Source organism: Frieseomelitta varia, unplaced genomic scaffold, assembly GCF_011392965.1.
Source record: "Frieseomelitta varia isolate USP_RPSP 00005682 unplaced genomic scaffold, Fvar_1.2 scaffold_343, whole genome shotgun sequence".
Taxonomy (NCBI): domain Eukaryota; kingdom Metazoa; phylum Arthropoda; class Insecta; order Hymenoptera; family Apidae; genus Frieseomelitta; species Frieseomelitta varia.
Window position 1 is genome coordinate 132,766 of NW_025110083.1, and position 19,823 is coordinate 152,588.

The window sequence follows — 19,823 nt, forward strand, 5'->3', positions numbered from 1 at the left end:
TTCATTATATTCCTCTAATAATAAGGATATTATAATTATAATAACATAATATATATTTATATATGTGTATATATAAATTATAATTATATTTATTTATAATCATTTACGTAATCTATCGTGATTAGAATATAATATATAGAAATATAATACTACACTATTTGTAGAACAATATTCTGCATTTATAAAAAAAAATTCATTACATTCCTCCAATAATGACAGATTATATTATATAATTATAATAATATAATATATTAATTATAATGTATTTATATATGCGTGTATATAAATTATACTATAATTATATTCATTTATAATCATTTACATAATCTATCGTGATTAGAAGAGCACAATATGTAGAGAAATATAATACAATATAATAGTATATAGAATATATACGTTCCACATATTATATTTTATAATATAACTCAAATGCATTGTGCACGTTGTATTATATCACGCCACGTGCACGTAAATCACATGTACACACCAGTATCTTCCAACTCGTGATCCCTGCCAAGCTAATAATGCAACATTGTATGTATATCTAGATACATAATTTTAACGTAACCTCAAATCGAGTGACCGTTTCTCGCTTTGAAAGTCAAGTCCAATATCTCGATTCAACACACACCATTCCGTAATGTTAATCAACCGTGCGTATAGATATCAGGGCAACTGTGAACGTGCCAATAAGAACAATAACTGTGTTAACTTCGCGAACGTGCATGGATCATTCTCGTCGCAATAGACCGCGAGAGAAATAATAATTTATTAGCTGTAAAGTGTAATGCCGAGAGAGAATGATTTATTAAATTAGTAAGAGAAGAGAACCTGCGGAAGCAGCGACGTATTGCGGAAGCCTTCGTCGAAATAGCTCCTTGAAATCCTGTTTGTCTTCGTCCGCCATTCCTCCCGTAAGTCTCGAACGGTGCCTCGACTCGCCACTATATTCACCTTGTTTCCCTCTATCGAAATCGAATGTTTCTCGTCGTCACGTGTATCACTGCGTCCTCTCATCAAGGCTCAAGGTATAATTGGAAGCTGAGGAAAGTTGGCAGTCGCTGCGTCACACAGGGGCAAGAGGTGCGTGTTCGTCCGCCCCTGGGTACGATGTTCACCTTTGCAAATTCACGTAAAAGACGTGGCCCGTTCGGCCAATAAGGGCCAATGCTTGCGTGTACGATTTGTTCTCAATGAATCAGAGCCAATCTCAGCTGACTGCCATCTTCTCAGCTGTCAACGGTCCACTGCAGAGACGAGGACACGTTCAGGAAAAGGAACCGATGGTGTAAAATTGGTTATTTTTAATAGACTCGTTATAATTATACAGGGACGCATAATTGGCCGAGTGTGTCACACACGCGAACGAGATTATATAGTACAGTGTGACGAAAACGAAATTATGAGCGGAAGAGGGGCACCATTTGGTAATCGTTTGATTTGAGACACTTCGAATTTGTGTATAGATGGGGACGAGAGCTATTTGCACGCTCGATGAAAAGTTGTCAATGACTTCATTAAAAAAAATAAATATATATATAATAGGTATATAACAATCCAGTTGAACTCATTCTACGGTGCAATCTTATGTTAGTTTTTCTTTTTTTTTTTTTCCAAAGATGCTTTTGCATCGTATAGCAAGGATTCTTTTATTCCCGAATATTGTGAAAATTCAAATGCCCCTGAAAACGTTAAGAAAAATTCTTCAAGATCCAAGTCTCCTCTTTACAACAATCTCTTCAAACTTATTTTATTATCAAGACTCAAGATTTATTGAAACTACCAAAAACATATAAATCTATGTGCATCAAACGATTCCAAATATCTCGGAGCTCTACAACTAACAAAGAGTGACTGGGAATTTATGGTACAACGTCGGCTTAGGGAGGCTGTGATGCAAAATAAGACGTAAATCAAGAATAATGAAACCGCGTGAGAGGCTTCGTTCTGGAGAAAAATGAAGTTGAAAGTCAGTCGAGTACGCATGCACTTAACTTGTTAAGGACACTTACAACTGTTAACTCTGCGTGCGTTTACTTGGTGTCGAAAGGCCACCCACACACACTGATGTGGGAAATGAATGATTCTGACTCGATTAACACTGCCTTTATTCTACAATAAGCCTAATCGTTTTGACCGATTCAGACAACTGTCTGAATGACTGAGGTATCGACAACTAAGCTAGAGGAATATGCTTAGCCGAATATCGAACGAGTGATCACTGGACTAGACTTGAACGTCTCTAAGACTGAACTGAATATGCTGGATGGCGAGAGTATGATCTTAGATCAATGATCGTTGAATTGATCTTAACCCTTTGCACTCGATAGGCGCCGCTATTGCGCCATTGGCCATCGTTGCTCGAATTTCACAGGAGATCGCTGTTGCAACACTATTGCAAATACCATACGCTGAATCACTGTACTATTTTTGCGTACGCCTAATTAAACTGTTAGTTTTGTCGCGAACTGTTGACACCGGCATCTCTCATTTTACAAACTTTATTGCACAGTGCTGTTCTGGCTGTTTTTTTGCACAAACTGCAGTATTATTCACGATTATTGTTTATTACTATTCTCGTAATTTTGAATTCGAATTGAATAAATGCGTTGCTCCAACTTCGTCTCATTATCAATAAAATTATTGGAAGTTATTTGCTCACAAGTTCGATATTTTGTCAAATATTTCTCAACTCTTGTTAAGTAAAAATCTGGCAGAACGATTCAAGTTTCTATCGAAGAGATATTTATAAAGTTAAACTTTCATTTAAAGAAATGCAAAAACTTCACTGTTGATAACTCGTTTCTTGAATTGCCTCCAGAAAATCAAATTGCTCCCATGTGGAGTGTGAGTCCCCACTATAGTGACATTCGCATGCGCACTCGACTGATTTTCAATCTCATTTCTCTCAAAAACGAAACCACGAAATTTCTTATTCTCGAGCTCTCGTATCTCCACCATTCCAGTTAGGAACTGCGTTATTGTATAACTTATTATATTATTATTATTATGTTATTATATATTATAATTGTGTAAATTCTGAAGAAAACAGCACGTGGAAAAATGGAAAACGTGGAGATCAAATGTTCGAAAAGAGCAAAGAGAGGGAGAAACTAACGCGTATCGGAGTTCCAATGAACTCGTCGACTGGGGCACGGTTTTCAAGGACGATACCTGCGGCGACCGTCTTCGTCCCCGTCGACGACGACGACGACGACGACGACGACAACGTGAACGACGCGGTAATAGGGATAAGGTCCCTTCCTCACGCCCGGTTACCTCGGCTAACGACATTCAAATTCCATTAGGACAGCGCCGCGATGTGCGGCTGACAACTTTCGGATTACAGATCGGGGCTCTCTTCGCTTTCGCGTGAAGTGAGGAGGCACTCTTGTCGAGATAATGGCGGCGAGAGAAAGAGGAAGAACACGGTTAGGGGGCAACACAGCCACTCTAAAGAAACGGGAACGATTAAATCGCGAATACCGATCGGGTATTTAAATCAGTCTATCTACATTTGAAATATCGTCTTTCAAGCCACTTTGCCGTGACTTCGAATCAAATCGACTTTTGATTCTTGCTAATTCATTTCTGGAAAGGAACGGCGCCCGTTTTTGGACGAAGTTTTAACTGCGTGTCAAGCTTTTAAGAATCAAGTCCTTTGGAAAGTTTGACAAAAGACACGATTTTTCGAGCCGTTTGTTTTTATTCAATTTTAATAATGACGAAGATATTACTAAAATTAAATTGATAATTTTTCGTTTGAATTAACTGCAAAACTGACTAGAAACATCCCCCTAGAATAGTGATGGTAAAAATGTTTTCTGAGAAAGCTGAAACATCCTACAACACGCTACATATTTTAACGCTCGATGGAATCATATCATTTATGTTAAAATTCCACTTTGTCTACGTATATCGCTGCAGAGAGTCGTCGTTGGGTATGAACGATCTAACGAATCTCTCCTCTGCATCGACGGAAGAGATAAAGAACGCGGCTGTTCTAGCTTCCATCTACACACACGCGACGAGGCAGCTTCCGACGAGGAACGTCCGCGAAGGGAATTCTAGATAACCGATAACGATACTGGCGATCAAGCTCCGAAGAAGAAATTCGTCGATAAAAAAGGATGCACCGTTCTTCCTCTCGTAGGCGAAGATAAGAAAAATAACATGCAAATTGACCGACTCGTTATCCATCCACACGTTTGCAAGCCAAAGACATTCGGTTGAAATGTGTTGGCAATTCTTTTTTCGACATAGCGGAGTGTTTGGAAATTTCATTAGCTCTTTCCGCTAGATGTTTTTTTCAAAAGCGTGCTCAGAGATTAATATTATATTTACGTTATGCTCTATGCTTGTATATTCATGATTACTCGCAGAGTAATTTGCAATAATTTGAATTTTTGTGGGTGTTTAAAAAAAAAGAAAAAAAGGATTATTTGTATTTGTAGATTCAAGCAAACTGTCCATGAAAGTATTAACACTGTGATGCAGCGAAAAACTTAGTATACAGTATTAAATACATAACAATTGCTAAACAGAGCCGAAGTTGAATGCCGAAGTTTATCAACACAATGGATAATTGATCGTTTAAATATTTCCGTGTTACATCCTGTTATTTCTACGTACGTATATTTTTAAACGATCACCGTTGACGATCGAGCCGAAGGTTTTCTACGCACTTACGGAAATTCAAAAGACGCGTGTTAGACGCGAGACACGTAAAACACTCACAGTACTCGTTTGCTTATACTTAACAACTGAAACAAACTTCCACCCAGTGGAAGTTTCACATTTTCCGTTATGAATATGAACAAAAGTATTTGCATAAAGCGTTGCACGAAATATCCTGCGACTACGCAGAAAAACACGGATTTACATAAATGTGTTGGCAACGTGTTCACGTAATAACGATAATGAAATTTCAACATGTCCCCTACACATGCATATGTATGTACGTGCGTAACACACATTGCTTTGAAACGACTCGAACAATAATCAAACGCGTACGAAGAGAGGGGGGGGGGGCACGAGTTTTCGTGAATTCGCGTAAGACAGTTGTCCGAGGTACAACGACGTAATTGCAGCGTATCACGAACCCATTGCCATTTCTTTCTTTCTTTTTTTTTTCCTTTCGAGCTTTCTAAGCACGCCGTTTCTCCATTCGCGCGGTGTCTCGACCCGCCAGGTCCGCCGGGAACCCCAGTGGCATTTGCATATAAATATAAGTAAAAAGTGTATTTGCATTTAAATGTCCGGCGACAGTGGTACAGAAGAGTTTCGACGACACTCCCGATCGAAAGTTCGCGGCAAGACTAACTGCCATTGGGGCAGATAAACGGGAGGAGGGAGGAGGAGGGGGAAGAAACGAGCGCCGATCGCGCTCGAGTTCAATTAAACTTCAAGTTTTGCCAACAATTTGTCGACTTCTCTCCGCGACGATCAACGGAAAGCGGGAACTTTCTCGCGGGATTTTCATCACGTCGAGAACTTTTCGCCGTCTCATTTCCATGTGGGTAACTAACTCATTTGCTGGATAGTTCATTTGATAAATTTGACAATTTTTTCGAACGTTGTCACGAACGATGTGATGATTAGATTGAACGTTGTATTTTTCTTCAAATCGTAATGCTGTGAGGTAAGAGATTATATCTTTGATAATTCGATTAATTATTGATTTAATATAATGGTATTTAATTGTGGTAGTGGAATAAACTTAGGATAGTATTTAGGAAGTATAGTATAAAACAGAGGTGGCTAACTGGCGACGGCATCCTTGCCCCTACTTTCCTGATTGCTAGCGCTATCCCCTCCACTACACACTGACTTCTCCACTGCGTTGAATGTACATTTATAATATAGCTTAATAAAGTTACACGTATATCATATAACATTAATAATATTATAATTATATAACGTAATTAATATAGCTTAATAATATTTAAAAGAAATTTAAGCGTAAAGATTTTATTATATAGAAATTAACGTTAAATCAATTGATTTTAAATTTTGATTTTCAAAATTCCATGATGTACTATTTCAAATTTCAACGGGATTTTAAATATAAAAAAAAAAAATTCTATCGTTAACGAGTAAAATTTCCACATTCTCTTTATAGTCCTCTCTAATTTCTTAATTCCTCGAAGAATCATTGTCATTTTCTTTACGTTACCGAATGAATATTACCCCCACAGTACACGATCTTTCCTAACCGTTTGTAAATCGCAGTGTAAATCCAACCTTGATTCGCTGTAAATTGCAGTGTAAATTGTACTTGTAAATTCAATCATAAAAATTCAAACTACGTTGTTGCTCGTGTCGCGTGATCTAATATTCAAACAGCCTCTGAAATTATCCGAAACGTACAAAGCAAACGCTGGTACGATAAATCGTACGTTCGATACGACATTACTCGATAAATATCGAACGATAGAGTGTAGGTGGTGGCTGCAGCCTAGCTTTCGAATTCTGCGACGCGAAACGCAACATTCCGGTTCCAGGCGTCGATAACCGGCCGACTTGTTTTCCAACTGCGACCAGATCGAACGAACCAGTTCGTCGATATACATTGCGATCACCGTTAAAAAGTTCGCCGACACGTTTGTTGTCGATCGATAGGATTAAAATTGGCTACGATCGTCGATCGTAATGGGGAGGCCGGATAGGCCGATCGAAATCCAAGAACGCCGTATATATATATATATATATCTCGTTGGATGTTAATAGAACGTTATATCGAACGTTCCATTCATCGGGAACTCATTCACGAACAGAAACGAACTACGATCACGTTCGTCACGGCTCGACGACTTTCCCCCCTTATTCCAGATGAATATTCCATCAGTCCAACGGGTTACTTACTTATCGTTGCGGCGCTTAATCGCGCGACAGCGGCTCGCGCCATTTGCCAGCAGAGGCACGCTTTGTCGTCGCTTAATTTACATCGAGCCCCTCGGGTTCATCGATTCCCATCCAAACGGCTGTCCGTCTGTTGGCCGTTAATCAAAAGACGCTAATTAGGATACTTAGACGCCGAGACCCGCGTACAAATTCGACTTCAATGTACTCTCGGATCTTTCGTCGATTCTAGCTAATATTCTCATAGGACGATACTGAATCGTCCTTGAATTAGAAACGCTTGGTATTTTCAAGCGAGAAATAATAAAATTTAATTAAGATATTTTTATTTTAAATAAATATTATTATTATAATAGTATAATAATAATATATTATTATTTTAATTAAATATTATTGTTATTGTAGTATTATATTATTATTATTATTATACTATTATTATTACTATATAATACTATAAAATACTATTATTATTATTATTATTATTATATTATTATAATACTATTATTATTACTATAATAACAATAATATTGAATTTAAATAACATAAATTAAATATAAAAATTTAATCCGACGCTAAAGTATGCACCAGGCATTGTGTCTCATGTACAACACATGAAACACAGTTGTTAATGCGACATTTTTTATTTCAACGTGCAGAGACCCACCGCTCGAAACACGGACGGACGAAACGCAAAACGCGATTCATTTCAACAGGATCGTCATTCGACAGACACCTAATCTCAACAGTCTCTTGAGCAGATGCTATTATCCGCGAGGCGTACAGGAACGCCAGCAGACCTTCAAACAGCTTACATAAGCCATCGACTGACTGGCTTTACGCTACCTTGAAGCCGGTCGTTGCCGCTGTCTCATGCGAGAGATCGTTGCATAAACGAGCGTATGCACCGAGCGTTCTTTACAACCGACTGGCAATCAAGACTTCACAACGAAGAAGCGTGGCACACCAGGGGAAGAACAACGAGAATGAGAGAACACGAGGAGAGAAAACGCACGCCGGGCGGCGAACGGATTTCAATTTCAACGTGGGAATGCGCGTTTTCTACACTCGGCGATGTATAACACAGTGTGGTATCGATCGTCGTTGGACTGATAATAAAATTCGAGAGGAATTCTGTGCGTCCAGAAGAAACGTTGTTAACCTCTTGCGCTGAAATGACGCACGTTTGACAAATTGTTTTCTTACAAATTGCAATATTTCCTCGGTTATAAGTATATTTAAGTACAACTCAGGCAAAACGATAAGTTTATTACTTCTTAATAATTTCTATCCGGTGATAGATATCGTACCGGCGAGTTAATTAAGGAGAAGAAAGCGACAAATTGTTGTACACGATTCGGTCACTCGTTATGGTCCGCAAATCAGTTGCCAGCGCAAGGGGTTAACTTCTGGCGTTGTATGATATGATATAACGCAACAACGTAAGATCGATAATAAAATTTCAAAAGAAGAAACTTTTGAGGACTGAGGCTGTCGTAAGTCCTCCACCAGTCGACGCTCATTATAATCGAGTACACTCGTCAAATTATCATTCGAATAATTCGCGATATAATTCACACAAACTTAAGTTTTCGTTGCTTCTTAGGAACGTTTATAAAATGGTAAAGGAAATTATCATTATCTTCTATATACTATATATCACTGTATACTTCTATTGCTATATACTTCTATACACATACTATTACTTAGTGCTAACTAACTCATGCTAAACGCCACTTAAACAAAACGATCATTTCCAATGCTATATTATCATTTTATTTCACTTGCTATTTCGTAATATACGAATTGCTGATAAATGATGCGCAAAAATGTTTCCGAGGGCAAAGAGTTAAAGTATGAGAAAAATCCGAGCTGCCAGCGACATAGAAAAATTCGTTCGTTTCATTCCGGATTGAGGCAGAAGTGCGTCAGAGACTGTTTCGCTTGACGAAACGTGTTTCTTATACCAGATTTTCAACATGTTTATACGTTCCGCATCAGTTCTCGTATAGGAAAACAGGAATATGCTTCTCCATTACACCGGTATGAACCTCGCCTTAATTCGTATATTCAAATTTATTCGGATATTTTTAAGAAAATTAGAATAGCTGTGCTATATATCCATTTTGACCATTGACGAAAACAATATGTTCTATTCGTGGGATTGTATGAAAGAAAAAAAAAAGATCCTACTACAGTGGAACTTTGTCTACTTACACTTCGTTTGAACATTGTTATTATCGGAAAAAATGATAAGTAAGAATAGGTTTTAGAGATAGCTACTAATGACTATTTGGTTATTCAAATTATCTATTGGTTATTAATGGTTAACACCAATTTTTCCAGCTTAATCTGATCGTTGGTCAAATTGACATATTTGCTAGATTTATTAAATCTATTTACTAGATTATATATATTAAATTTAAATTAATATCAATTAAATTGATATCAAATTGATATATTCGCTAGATTTAAACCCATTTACTAGATTATTAAATTTAAATTAATATCAATTAACATTTACGACGAAAAGGATAAATAATTAATTTGCAAATTGTTTTACTAACAGTAAAGACTAAATTCCTATTCAATTGCGTATAACCGATTTTTAAATAAAATAAAAATGTTCCATTTCATATCGCGATCTTACACATATTTTATACAAAAATCTGTCACAAAACGAATCGAATCTCACAATTCAAAAATATACAAGATACACGTAACATCCGAAATAATCTGAACAAAATATTTCTCTATCATTCGACAGAAATATAAAACTTAAAAAAATCAATCTGCATCTCCTTTCGCCAGTTACCTCTTGTCAAATCTGAGGAAGTACCAAATCACCCTATTATATCGAGGAACTCACTTACTCACGGGTAACTCGGAGGAAAGCGACAAATTCGTTACGCGACAAGTTACCAAACGCGACGAACGAATTGTTTCCAGAAATCAGATCGAAACGTCGAGACGACCTAATTCCAGGGGGACGTGACCAGGAATTGGAGAAAGACAGAATGAGAGAGAGAAAGAGAGAGAGTGGCCCACCCTCGCGCAATCGATTCTAACGAGAGAGGCTTAGGACGGCCGATCAAGCTCGTATAAATCACGGGTCTCCTTCCCCATCGGGGTGTTAAGGCGGACGGGAATGGTGTTCTCGATAAAAGTCACCGGACCACAGGAAATTCCTTCTCTCCCCCACATCTACGAATCTACGAATCGAACTTCGGGACATTGGTTTCTTAGCTGGATTACGTACCACCCTTACACGTCCAGTGTGAGTGTATGAGAGAGAAAGAGAGAGAGAGACAGAGTGTTCGTTGCTTCACTTCGAGCTAAGGATACAACATACGGATTGGCCAGTGGATTTACCTGAAACAGAGAGAAGAAAAAAAAAAATGGTAAGTGAGCAGTCATATTTAGAACATCACGCGTCCGTGGCAAATGCCAAAAATTCCACGGACGTGAACGCGCGCGAAGGTTGAAGAAACGAGATCGAATATGTCACGCGTCGACTGGGAAATAGAGAAATACTGTTAAGAGCTGCGGAACATGTATAACTAATGGCAATAATAACGACACAATGGCCTCGTACGGAGAACGTGCCCGCCGTTGATTTACTTTTCACGCTCGGCTACGTCGTCGGCTGGAACGCCCACACGACCAAAGTTCGGACTTCGGACATGCGTGTGTGTGTGTGTGTGTGTATCTACAAATTCTACAATTTTCAAGGAACGAGTTATCGCAAAAAAAAAATAATTTTTATCCCAGTGAATTCCTTCGAAATTGAACGACTAATGGTAAATACTAATGGCATTACAAGTGATCGAAAATGTTTTTTGGTTGACAATAGCTATTATTGAACAATTGCGCTGGCAACTGTTTGCGGACCATAACGAGTGACCAAACCCGTACATAATAATTCGTCGCTTTCTTCTTCTCTTGAACTCGTTGGTATATCACTGGATAGAAATAATTGAGAAGTAATAAATTTATTATTTGTTTTGCCTATTTTGTTTAAATATAAAACTGAGAAAATATTACAATTTTGGAACAAAAAAATTCTCTAGTTACACTAGTTCTTTAGTTACTCTAAATCTTTCAATTGCTGAATACGAGTGTTAGTCTATTTAAAAGAAACAGCACGCTTCTTTGTTTGAAAATTTTAACCATGAATGTTTATGATATCCTCTTTTGGGAAGTATATATTTATACTTGCGGAATGTTTTTTTCTCACACGAAGCACACAAAAAGTAAAACAAGAACAAAAAACATTACACGAGCATTTTGAAAATACTATACCTGTATATCAAAAAAAAAAAAAAAAAATCGATATCGAAAAAACAAGCTGAGTGTTAAAAATGTATGTTCATACTGTTTTCATTAATATAAGTATATCCTTCTAATCAATGTATCGTCAGCTACTATAAAAGTTGTTTGCATATCCTCATCAATAATATAGGTTATACATTGAACTAATAAAAAGATATAAACCATGTGCGACTCTCAGCGAATTTTTGTTGGCCCGGAATATCTAAATGACTGGACACGCATGTTCTAATATTGAAAATTTTAGAAGTATCAACGTTCACTTCGAATTACGCGTTTCTATTAATTTTGATTTTAATAAGATATTGAGAAACATATGCACCTGACACATAGACACGCGTATGTTGCACGTGTGTGAGGCAGGATGTCGATGACGGAAAATCCGACTGATCCGGAGAGAAAAACGTGCTTGCGCGACAAAAATCCGCACGGCGATCGCTCCCCGTTCGTGAGTTATCGCGATCGCGCGCGCGTTCACGCTCGATTTCAGAGAACCTCGCGCGCCGGCTTTATCGACGAAAACGCTCCGGGATAATTGGTAATTTCCATCCATTTGTCAAAGCCGGAACGCGAAACCAGCCTCGTTCGAGCTTGTGTCACCGTGAGCGCTACTTTTGCAAACGAGCCACCATCCTGCCCTATAAATCTTGGCGAAATACCGACCCGTTCGTATATATTCTTTTATCCCCCGTCGAATGATCCATAAAGTAATCTCGCAACACCGGGAAGCCGGTCGAGATAACTCGGGTTATTTTCGAACGTTAAGAATTTCTTCTTATTTTTCTTTCTGGAGATGCGTACACACACCGTGGATGTAAATTTTTCTTTTTTTTTCTTTTTTTTTTACACATTTAAATCAAGGTACATCAAAGCTACATATTCCCACTGAAAAATTTTTTGGAACAATCGATATTTCGAAACGTGTTGAGAATTCGAATAACCTTCAAACAAATAAATATCTTTTTGAAATTACAGATCCTATATATAATAATATATGATCCCATGTAAGATATGATCTCTTCTGGAATGACGTGCCACGCACGTCAAGAATATTTGGTCCAAAATTGCAGTATTTTCTCAGCTTTAAGTATAATTAAATATTAAATATATTGAAATTATATATAAATATATATATATCATAAATATAATATATATATATATAAATATTAAATATATTGAAATATAACCCAAGCAAAGCAAATAAGTAATTTCTATCCAGTGATATACCGACGAATTCAAAAAGAAGATGAATTATCATATACGGTTTGGTCACTCGTTATGGTCCGCGAGCCAGTTACTTAGCGCAAGAGGTCATTAATCATATTTAGAAATGGAAGTTACAATATTCTCATTTATTTGTTAGAAAAATATATGACGAATTCTGCTTCGACGAAAAATCAACGAGTGCCACGAACTTATATAAGAGTGTACTATTCATGAAACTGATCGAAACTGATCAACTTCACGTAGATAAAAGTAGAAAATACAGAATTTTTACATAAATATCCTCAATAACTCTCCGACTTCACGTAGATAAAAGTAGATAAAAGTAGAAAATACAGAATTTTTACATGAAAATCCTCAATAACTCTCCGACTTTACGTAGATAAAAGCAGATAAAAGTAGGAAAATACAGAATTTTTACATGAAAATCCTCAGTAATTCTCCGACTTACGTACTGACAAACAAACGAGTAATATAGATTCGAAGGCAACGGAGAGACGCGCAGGGACAGATTCACACATTCTTCGATAAACAGCCCGGAGTAATCATCCTCGTCTCAATCCCCTGGCAAATATTTGCAACTTCGGTTGGTCGGCTCGAGAGAAAGGAATCACCTTGCCCCACTTGGTCGGAACGTCAGGGCTCGAATCAAGCTGATACGCTCGAACAATGCACGCTAATTGCCACCGGATTACTCGCCGGAGTTTGCCGTTAAAAATCTAGACATGTTGCCTCCGAGAGCATACGTGCGAGCGAGCGCGTACGTGTGTAAACTGACGTTATCTCGAGAAAGAACAAACAGCGGTGTTATTCGCGGTTTTTGTTGCCGTACGTGCGAAAAACACGTTCACCTGGAATGTCAGGAGGGTTTGGAAGAACTTTGTTTCTGAGACGAGAAACTTTCGTTCAGAAGAGAACTGACGATGATCCTTCAGAGAGGAGAAAAAACGTGAAACGCCGTATTCCAATTTCTTCTTCTTTTTTTTTAATTTTTGAAAATATTTAAAAACTTTTAAATTAACAAAAGTGAGACGTAATGATGCATCGATCGTAAAACTTAGAAAAATGATAAAAAGTAAAAGTGAAGATAGATTGGCCTTTGAAATATATTTAATATTTACCGATTTTGACGTCTAAGATCACCAAATGTAACTCGCCAGTGAATTTTCATTTACAAGAAAACAAGAGAATTTATCACGTGAATAATTTAACAATTAACTCTTTGCGTAATAATTACACAATTAATCTTTATCGCATAAACAATTATATAACTAACCCTTAATTCAAACTAACGCTTAATTTTTATTTAAAATAAAATATATATATTTAAAAAGTCTAAATGCCTTTAACAACTCTTATCATTGAATGTATTTTTTATAATCATTGTCATTACGTTTCTTTTATCAATTACATTGAAACTTTATTGAGACTGGATATTTGTAGGTTTTCTAAAAAAATTTCAATGGAAAATAAGAAAATTTAAATAATTAAAAGAGTACAAAAAAAAAAAAAATCTTCCCTTTCTGATAATAACACATAAACGCTCTAGCTCAGCTCAGCCTCGACAACGCTCCAATCCTTCTAAAGCAAAAATAGTTATTACTACTCTCTTTACAAAAGAAAATATCAAGTCACACTTGACGAAAGAGTTCCAAAGGTTAATTGAATCTTTTGTTCTTTGCCGAACGAAAAACCTCTGCTATACAGATACTGATACTGATAAAAAAAAAAGAAAAAGGAAAAGAAAAAAAAAAAGAAAACAAAAGCTAGTAGCTTAACGTCTCAAGCAGTCGTGACACGTTAAACTGCGTCCAATTAGAAATACAACAAACCAACATACGCAGCCAACTTCGAAGGCTTCGAAACGTAAATGCAGAATAGCTGTCGCATTCCGACGCTTTGCGAACCGATAAGATACATGAATTTAAAGCATTGTTTCTCCCGTTGGCCGCACGACCAGTTGGCCACCGACTGGAAAACCAGGTTTCGCGCGTATCGCGCTTTGAAACGTGTTATTATCCGATAAGAGATAGGGAACACTGGCCGGTGCTTCGGTGTTGCCCCCCGTTGTACATACTAATCGGCCAATCGTTTCGAGCAACTCACTTTTCAAACTCGCACTCACAACGCCCCGATGATTCATGGAACGAGTTTAAAACGCGATTTACATAAAGTGGAACGCAACGACGACGTTTCGAGATTCGATAAACTACCAAGTAAGTCACGCGTTTCGTTAAACGTTTGATTTTTCTTTGCTTATCACCGCGCCGGGACACCGTTTCGAAACGTCGAATTAAATTAAGTAAATCGAAAGAACGGATATTCGTGTTTCGTGAATTTTACGGTGCTATTTCAATTTTCAATGTGTTAATACGGTATCAAATTCGGCGTACATAACGACAATCAATATTATTTCATAAACGGCGCAAACAATTAATTCAGAGCCATGTCCGGCTCGTATTGTTCTTCGATTTAATTATGAACGCAAGTATGTAATCCATTATAGACCGATCGATAGCTTGTTGTGACTCCGTAAATATTCGAAATTCCAGAAGATAAAATTGTAGGATCTGTATGCAAGAGACAACGACGAAAAAAGTATTTAAAAAAAAAAAACAGTTTCTTAAATAAAATACAAGTATATTGATAAGAATATTGAAATATTTAAAAAACAGTCTTTTCATGAACTACAATTCGAAAAATTCGAATTTGCGTTAAAACGGTAAAAAAAAAATTTTTTTCATAACTAAATCTACCGTGATCCCGAAGATTCAAATTTTCTCTTTACAAGAATTACTTAGAACTCGCTGTATAATTTTATTTCACCACTTTATTGAATTTTGAACAATAATATTAAACGATGAAACATTAGAATTTCTTGTCGTTTAAATCTAATGTTCAATAAAATGGTGAAAATCGAGTAAGTTTGAGGAGGTCACTGCAAAGAGAAAATTTCAATGTTGAAACTGATGGTAGATCTAGTTGCAAAAAAAAAACAATTTAATATTTTTTTAGACGTTCACCTGCTACACGATGTAAAGTTATCTTCGAAGGGGGAAAAAAAAAAAAGGAAACGGAGCTTGCGACTGTCAAAATCTTCAACTTTACCCTTTGAAACCAGATCAAGTGTTATATGATCTTACTTTACAAAGTTACATCTGTCGTCAATTATTCATTGTCATTAGTACAGTTAACGCCTTTCACTGTATAACAAAACATAAACGAGGATGTAAAAATTACCCACAAAGAAAAAAACGAGATTTCTCTGCAGCTCCTCGCTGTCGTGACGTTTTTTTTTTTCTTTTTACACTAGTTCCATACTAAACAACAATTCCTACAGAATTTAATAACGTTCCAATCATTTCTGATGTTTACCAGAGTCTCTGCAAATGCCCTGACAGTCGCGAGAGCGAGGGGTTCGCGCGTGTGCTACACACACACACACACACAACGCACTCACTCCCAACCCCACGTCGAGGAGAGTTATTAAACTCCCGTTGCACGTTTTTCGCTTTATTTCCATATAATGGAGAGAACGGCGCGGCAGAACGGCGAGAGAAAGAGGGACAGAGAGTTTTAATCGAATTCATCAACAACCGGGGAGGAAGGGAGGGAGGGAGGGAGGGGTGGGAAAAAAAAAATTGTTTTCCATTTGCAAGTTATTCCGGCAAAGTTCGGAGCCGTCCGTTTGTGCCGAGCAATTTGATTTCGGTTTTGCGCGCGTTTCCTCCGGCGGTTTTACACGCGGTCCGGGCCAAAACAGGAGAGGAGGATCGATCGATTGTTTGTCGGAGAAACCAGCCCCTCCTCTCCACGACTGGCGTTGAATTCCGCGAAACGAACGGAGAGAGAAAGGAGAGGGAAAAAATAACCAGAGTGAAAAGGGAGGGAAAGGAAATGTGCTTTCCTATCTCGCGAGCGCGCGCTCTCTTGTACATTTCTCCCCTTTTACGACCACGTTTTATTTCACCACGATTCACCGTTATTGACGACGCGGTGGTCGCGTTAGAAAACTCGTACGAATTTAATGTAGCATAACAGAAATATTGCCAAGCTCTTTTGTGACACGCGGCGGTGTGTTAGGCTCGGCTTTCCGTGCGAAACTTCTTCCTTTCTTGCGGCACGCTTGTTTTCCCTCTTCCTTTCTCCCCAAGCCCCCTTCTTCTTTTCTTTTACCTTTCCAGCCGGTTAACCATAATTCGCGCGTCACTGTTTACCCTTGGATGAAAAATTACCCCTTTCGACATTATTAATCAATTATTGCTTTATAATTCGACTGATGGAACTCGATTGGAATTTGCTTTTTCTTTGGTTATTTGGTATTTGGTATTTTGTTCTGGGAAAGGAATAGACAATTTAATAATGGGCAGGTATCATTTGTATTTGTTTCGAAGTAGAAGAAATTAGATGACATTCTAAATTATTAATAGAAACGAGAGAAATTCTAAAATCTCTCTTAAATTTCAAACAAGTTCTAAACTTGTTAACAATTATTTGTTACTATATTGACTGACTTAATTCACTACTTGTTGGTAATTATTTTATGAGGCTTGATACCTTGGAATTTAATATCTCTCCGATTTATGACGAAACAAACATATGGTACAATTAAAAAAAATACAAATGAATTTGGAATTTATGAAACCCCTCAACACACACAAAGAAATTCATACGTTACATTTTGCCTCCCTTAATAAATCGTAAACAATTTTTCATCAGATGCATTCAATTATGCAAGTTACGTGCCATGCACGTCTACAATTTTTTTTTTGTCCCGAAATTGCAAAATTTTCTCCGTTTTAATTATATTTAAGTAAAATGAAACGGACAAAACAAATAATAGATTTATTACTTCTCAATAATTTTCTATCCAGTGATGTCATATCGACGAGTTCAACCAGAAAGCGACAAATTATTTGATTATACGTGTTTCGGTCACTCGTTATGGTCCGCCAATCAATTTGCCAGCGCAAACGGGTTAAAAAAAAGACGCCAATTTTTTGGTCAACCCAATATCTATTAAGCAATGTATCTAGACGCCAATTTTTTGGTCAACCCAATATCTATCTAGCAATGTATCTAGTCTAGAAATAAAGATTAAAGTGTCTCTTAAGAAGTTCGAACAACGCGATTTCTGTTCGACGAACTACGATAATTTCGAAGGAAGAAGCGGCGGAACGTGAACTTTCTCGTAACGACCGTGAGGAAAACGCTGAGGAAGTAGCACGGCCCGGGCTAAATCTACATTCTGCTGCATCCGAATCTTTTTCTTTTCGCTCAGACAGGCGGAGAAGGGTTGGAAACATCCCCTAAAGGCTGCTCTCGTTCTCTCTCGCAGCACGAAGCACCATCGTCCGAAGCATCCTCTCATATTTCTTTCATATTTATCGTATTCCTCGTGTGTGTGCGTGCGTGTGAGAACTACCGACGTACGTTTTTCACGGTTCGAAACGAGTTTTCCCGGGTTGAAACTCGGCAACTGTTTTTCCCCAGCGACCGACTTAAACTCGTCTCCTCTCTTTGGCTCCTCCCCGCTACCGATTTCGCTCTACGTGGACAATTACTCGACTACAGAACACGTAGTTTCCCGAAAGTCGACGAGACGAAAATGGCACACGGGCCTTTCTTCTGCTTTCGAAGTTGAACAGCAGCTCCGTTTCGCAAAGTGCGAAAATTTTCATTGGCGCGTGCGAAGAATCCAGCCAGCGCGGCCCCTTATTGCGTGGAAGAGGAAGCAGCAGGAAAAGAAGAAAGTAGTCGCTAAGGGGGAAAAGAAGAAAAAGAAAGAACGAAGGGGGGCAAAATTCGCTAAATGCTCGAGAGCAGCTGCTGCTCCTGGCGTTACCAGTCATTTCCTTCTCTGTCTCTTTCTCTCTTTCGAGTTTTTCTCCCTCTCCGGACCACGGGGTGTTTGTTTGTCATCCGTTTCCACCTTGCTCTCCCACTGCCATCCCATTTCCGCGCCTCGAAAATCCGCACCCCGAACATCCGGCGTCTTAGCGCCCTCTCTCCACGCCTTCAGAATTCTCTCGCGACAAAGGAGACAAAGTAGGTTCGAAAAAATAAATACTCGCCCAGCCGGAAGAAAGCAAACCGTGGACCCGGGGTGGGTTCTCACTTCCGCGTTTCGATCACCGGTTATTTTCACGCAACCCTCGTTTGCTTCTCAGCTGAAACTCTCTGGAAACACCATCGACGCAATTTACGAACCGTATTATATCGGCTAGTTTACTTCGTTCGGAGGAATCGAAGTTGAACGTGAGTTGAACTTGTGAACAGTGGAAACGTGGATTTGTTGGCCTCAAGGTTGAAAAGATCTCTCCAACGATGGGAATTTCGAGCGAATTTTCAATTGAACCTTGCTTTGCGAGTCAAATGAAGACACGACGAAACTTCGTTTCTGCGAAACTTGTCGTGAAACAAATAGACTCTATGATTTTGTATGTAATAATAATAATAATCCACTGATTTCTCTTGCAGTGATTCCTCCATAATAGGAACTGAGATTCGAACAAATAAATTTAATTTAGTAAATTCAATAAGCAAAATTTTGTATCGGCTGAAATTTAATTCAAATAAATAGAGTCCGTATAAACTACAGGATGTTTTGAACTGAAACTATCAAACTGCGAAGATTTGATCTATGCATGAAAAAAAAAAAAGAAAAAAAATGTTATATAAAGTTTAGAGTTATAAACAAATATTGCATGTACGAAATAGGTAGCTATTTGGATTTTCATTTGTGTATTTTGAGAGTATTTTAAAACAAAAAATTTATTCAACAGTAATTCTATTGAAACTCGGCAAAATTCTCAGGAACAATACAATGTTGTAAATTCTATTATTCATCGATGTCAAGCTAGAATGGAATTAAAAATCGTTTCTTATTATATTGTGGTAATTAATGATACGAAATTGTTGGCATATGAAGAAATATTGTATATTTAACGACGCCGTTTCTGTACCACAATATAAAATACCTCGTTACTTACATATTTAAAGTATTTCATAACTGTAAAACAAATTTTATTTTTTTCTCCTTTTTATACGTAGATCAAGTCGTCACAATTTGGTTATTTCAGCTCGAGAGCACCCGGTGTACCAAAATAATACAAATCCTAATCGACATAACAAATGTACAAATGGTAAATAAATCTATTATAAAATATCAATCCAAAAAAATAACGCCATAGCGTCGATAAATTTATCTCGCCAAGAAAGGAGCCAATGTTCACCCTTTTCCACGCCGTAGGGTACATTAGCGAAGCTTCGATCGCTCCTGGAAACGAGCTCGTCACGCTTTTCCAATTTCACAGGCTAAGGTGAGAGAGAAGGGAGAAGGCAGACGACGGGAGACCAGTTTCCCAAGTCCCAGCAGGAACGCTCGACTCGAATTACCTTTAAGCAAGGGA

General features: G+C 37.8%; 1 protein-coding gene across 10 annotated transcripts in view; it reads right to left on the reverse strand.

The window, feature by feature from the left end:
- Positions 1 to 19,823, reverse strand: part of LOC122530460 (headcase protein) — a 136,486-nt gene that overhangs the window by 111,464 nt on the left and 5,199 nt on the right. Inside the window, exons 2-3 of one of the 10 annotated variants that reach the window (XM_043657437.1) lie at positions 10,118 to 10,230; positions 832 to 965 (exon numbers count right to left, since the gene is read on the reverse strand). The exons of 1 other annotated variant lie outside the window; for it this stretch is intronic. In XM_043657437.1, the coding sequence (XP_043513372.1) occupies positions 832 to 907 (76 nt within the window). In that variant the 5' untranslated portion in view covers positions 908 to 965; positions 10,118 to 10,230. Of the gene's footprint in view, positions 1 to 831; positions 1,248 to 4,632; positions 4,796 to 10,117; positions 10,231 to 19,823 lie in introns of those variants that run through there. 8 more of the 10 variants (XM_043657436.1, XM_043657435.1, XM_043657431.1 and 5 more) reach the window with 8 other exon arrangements.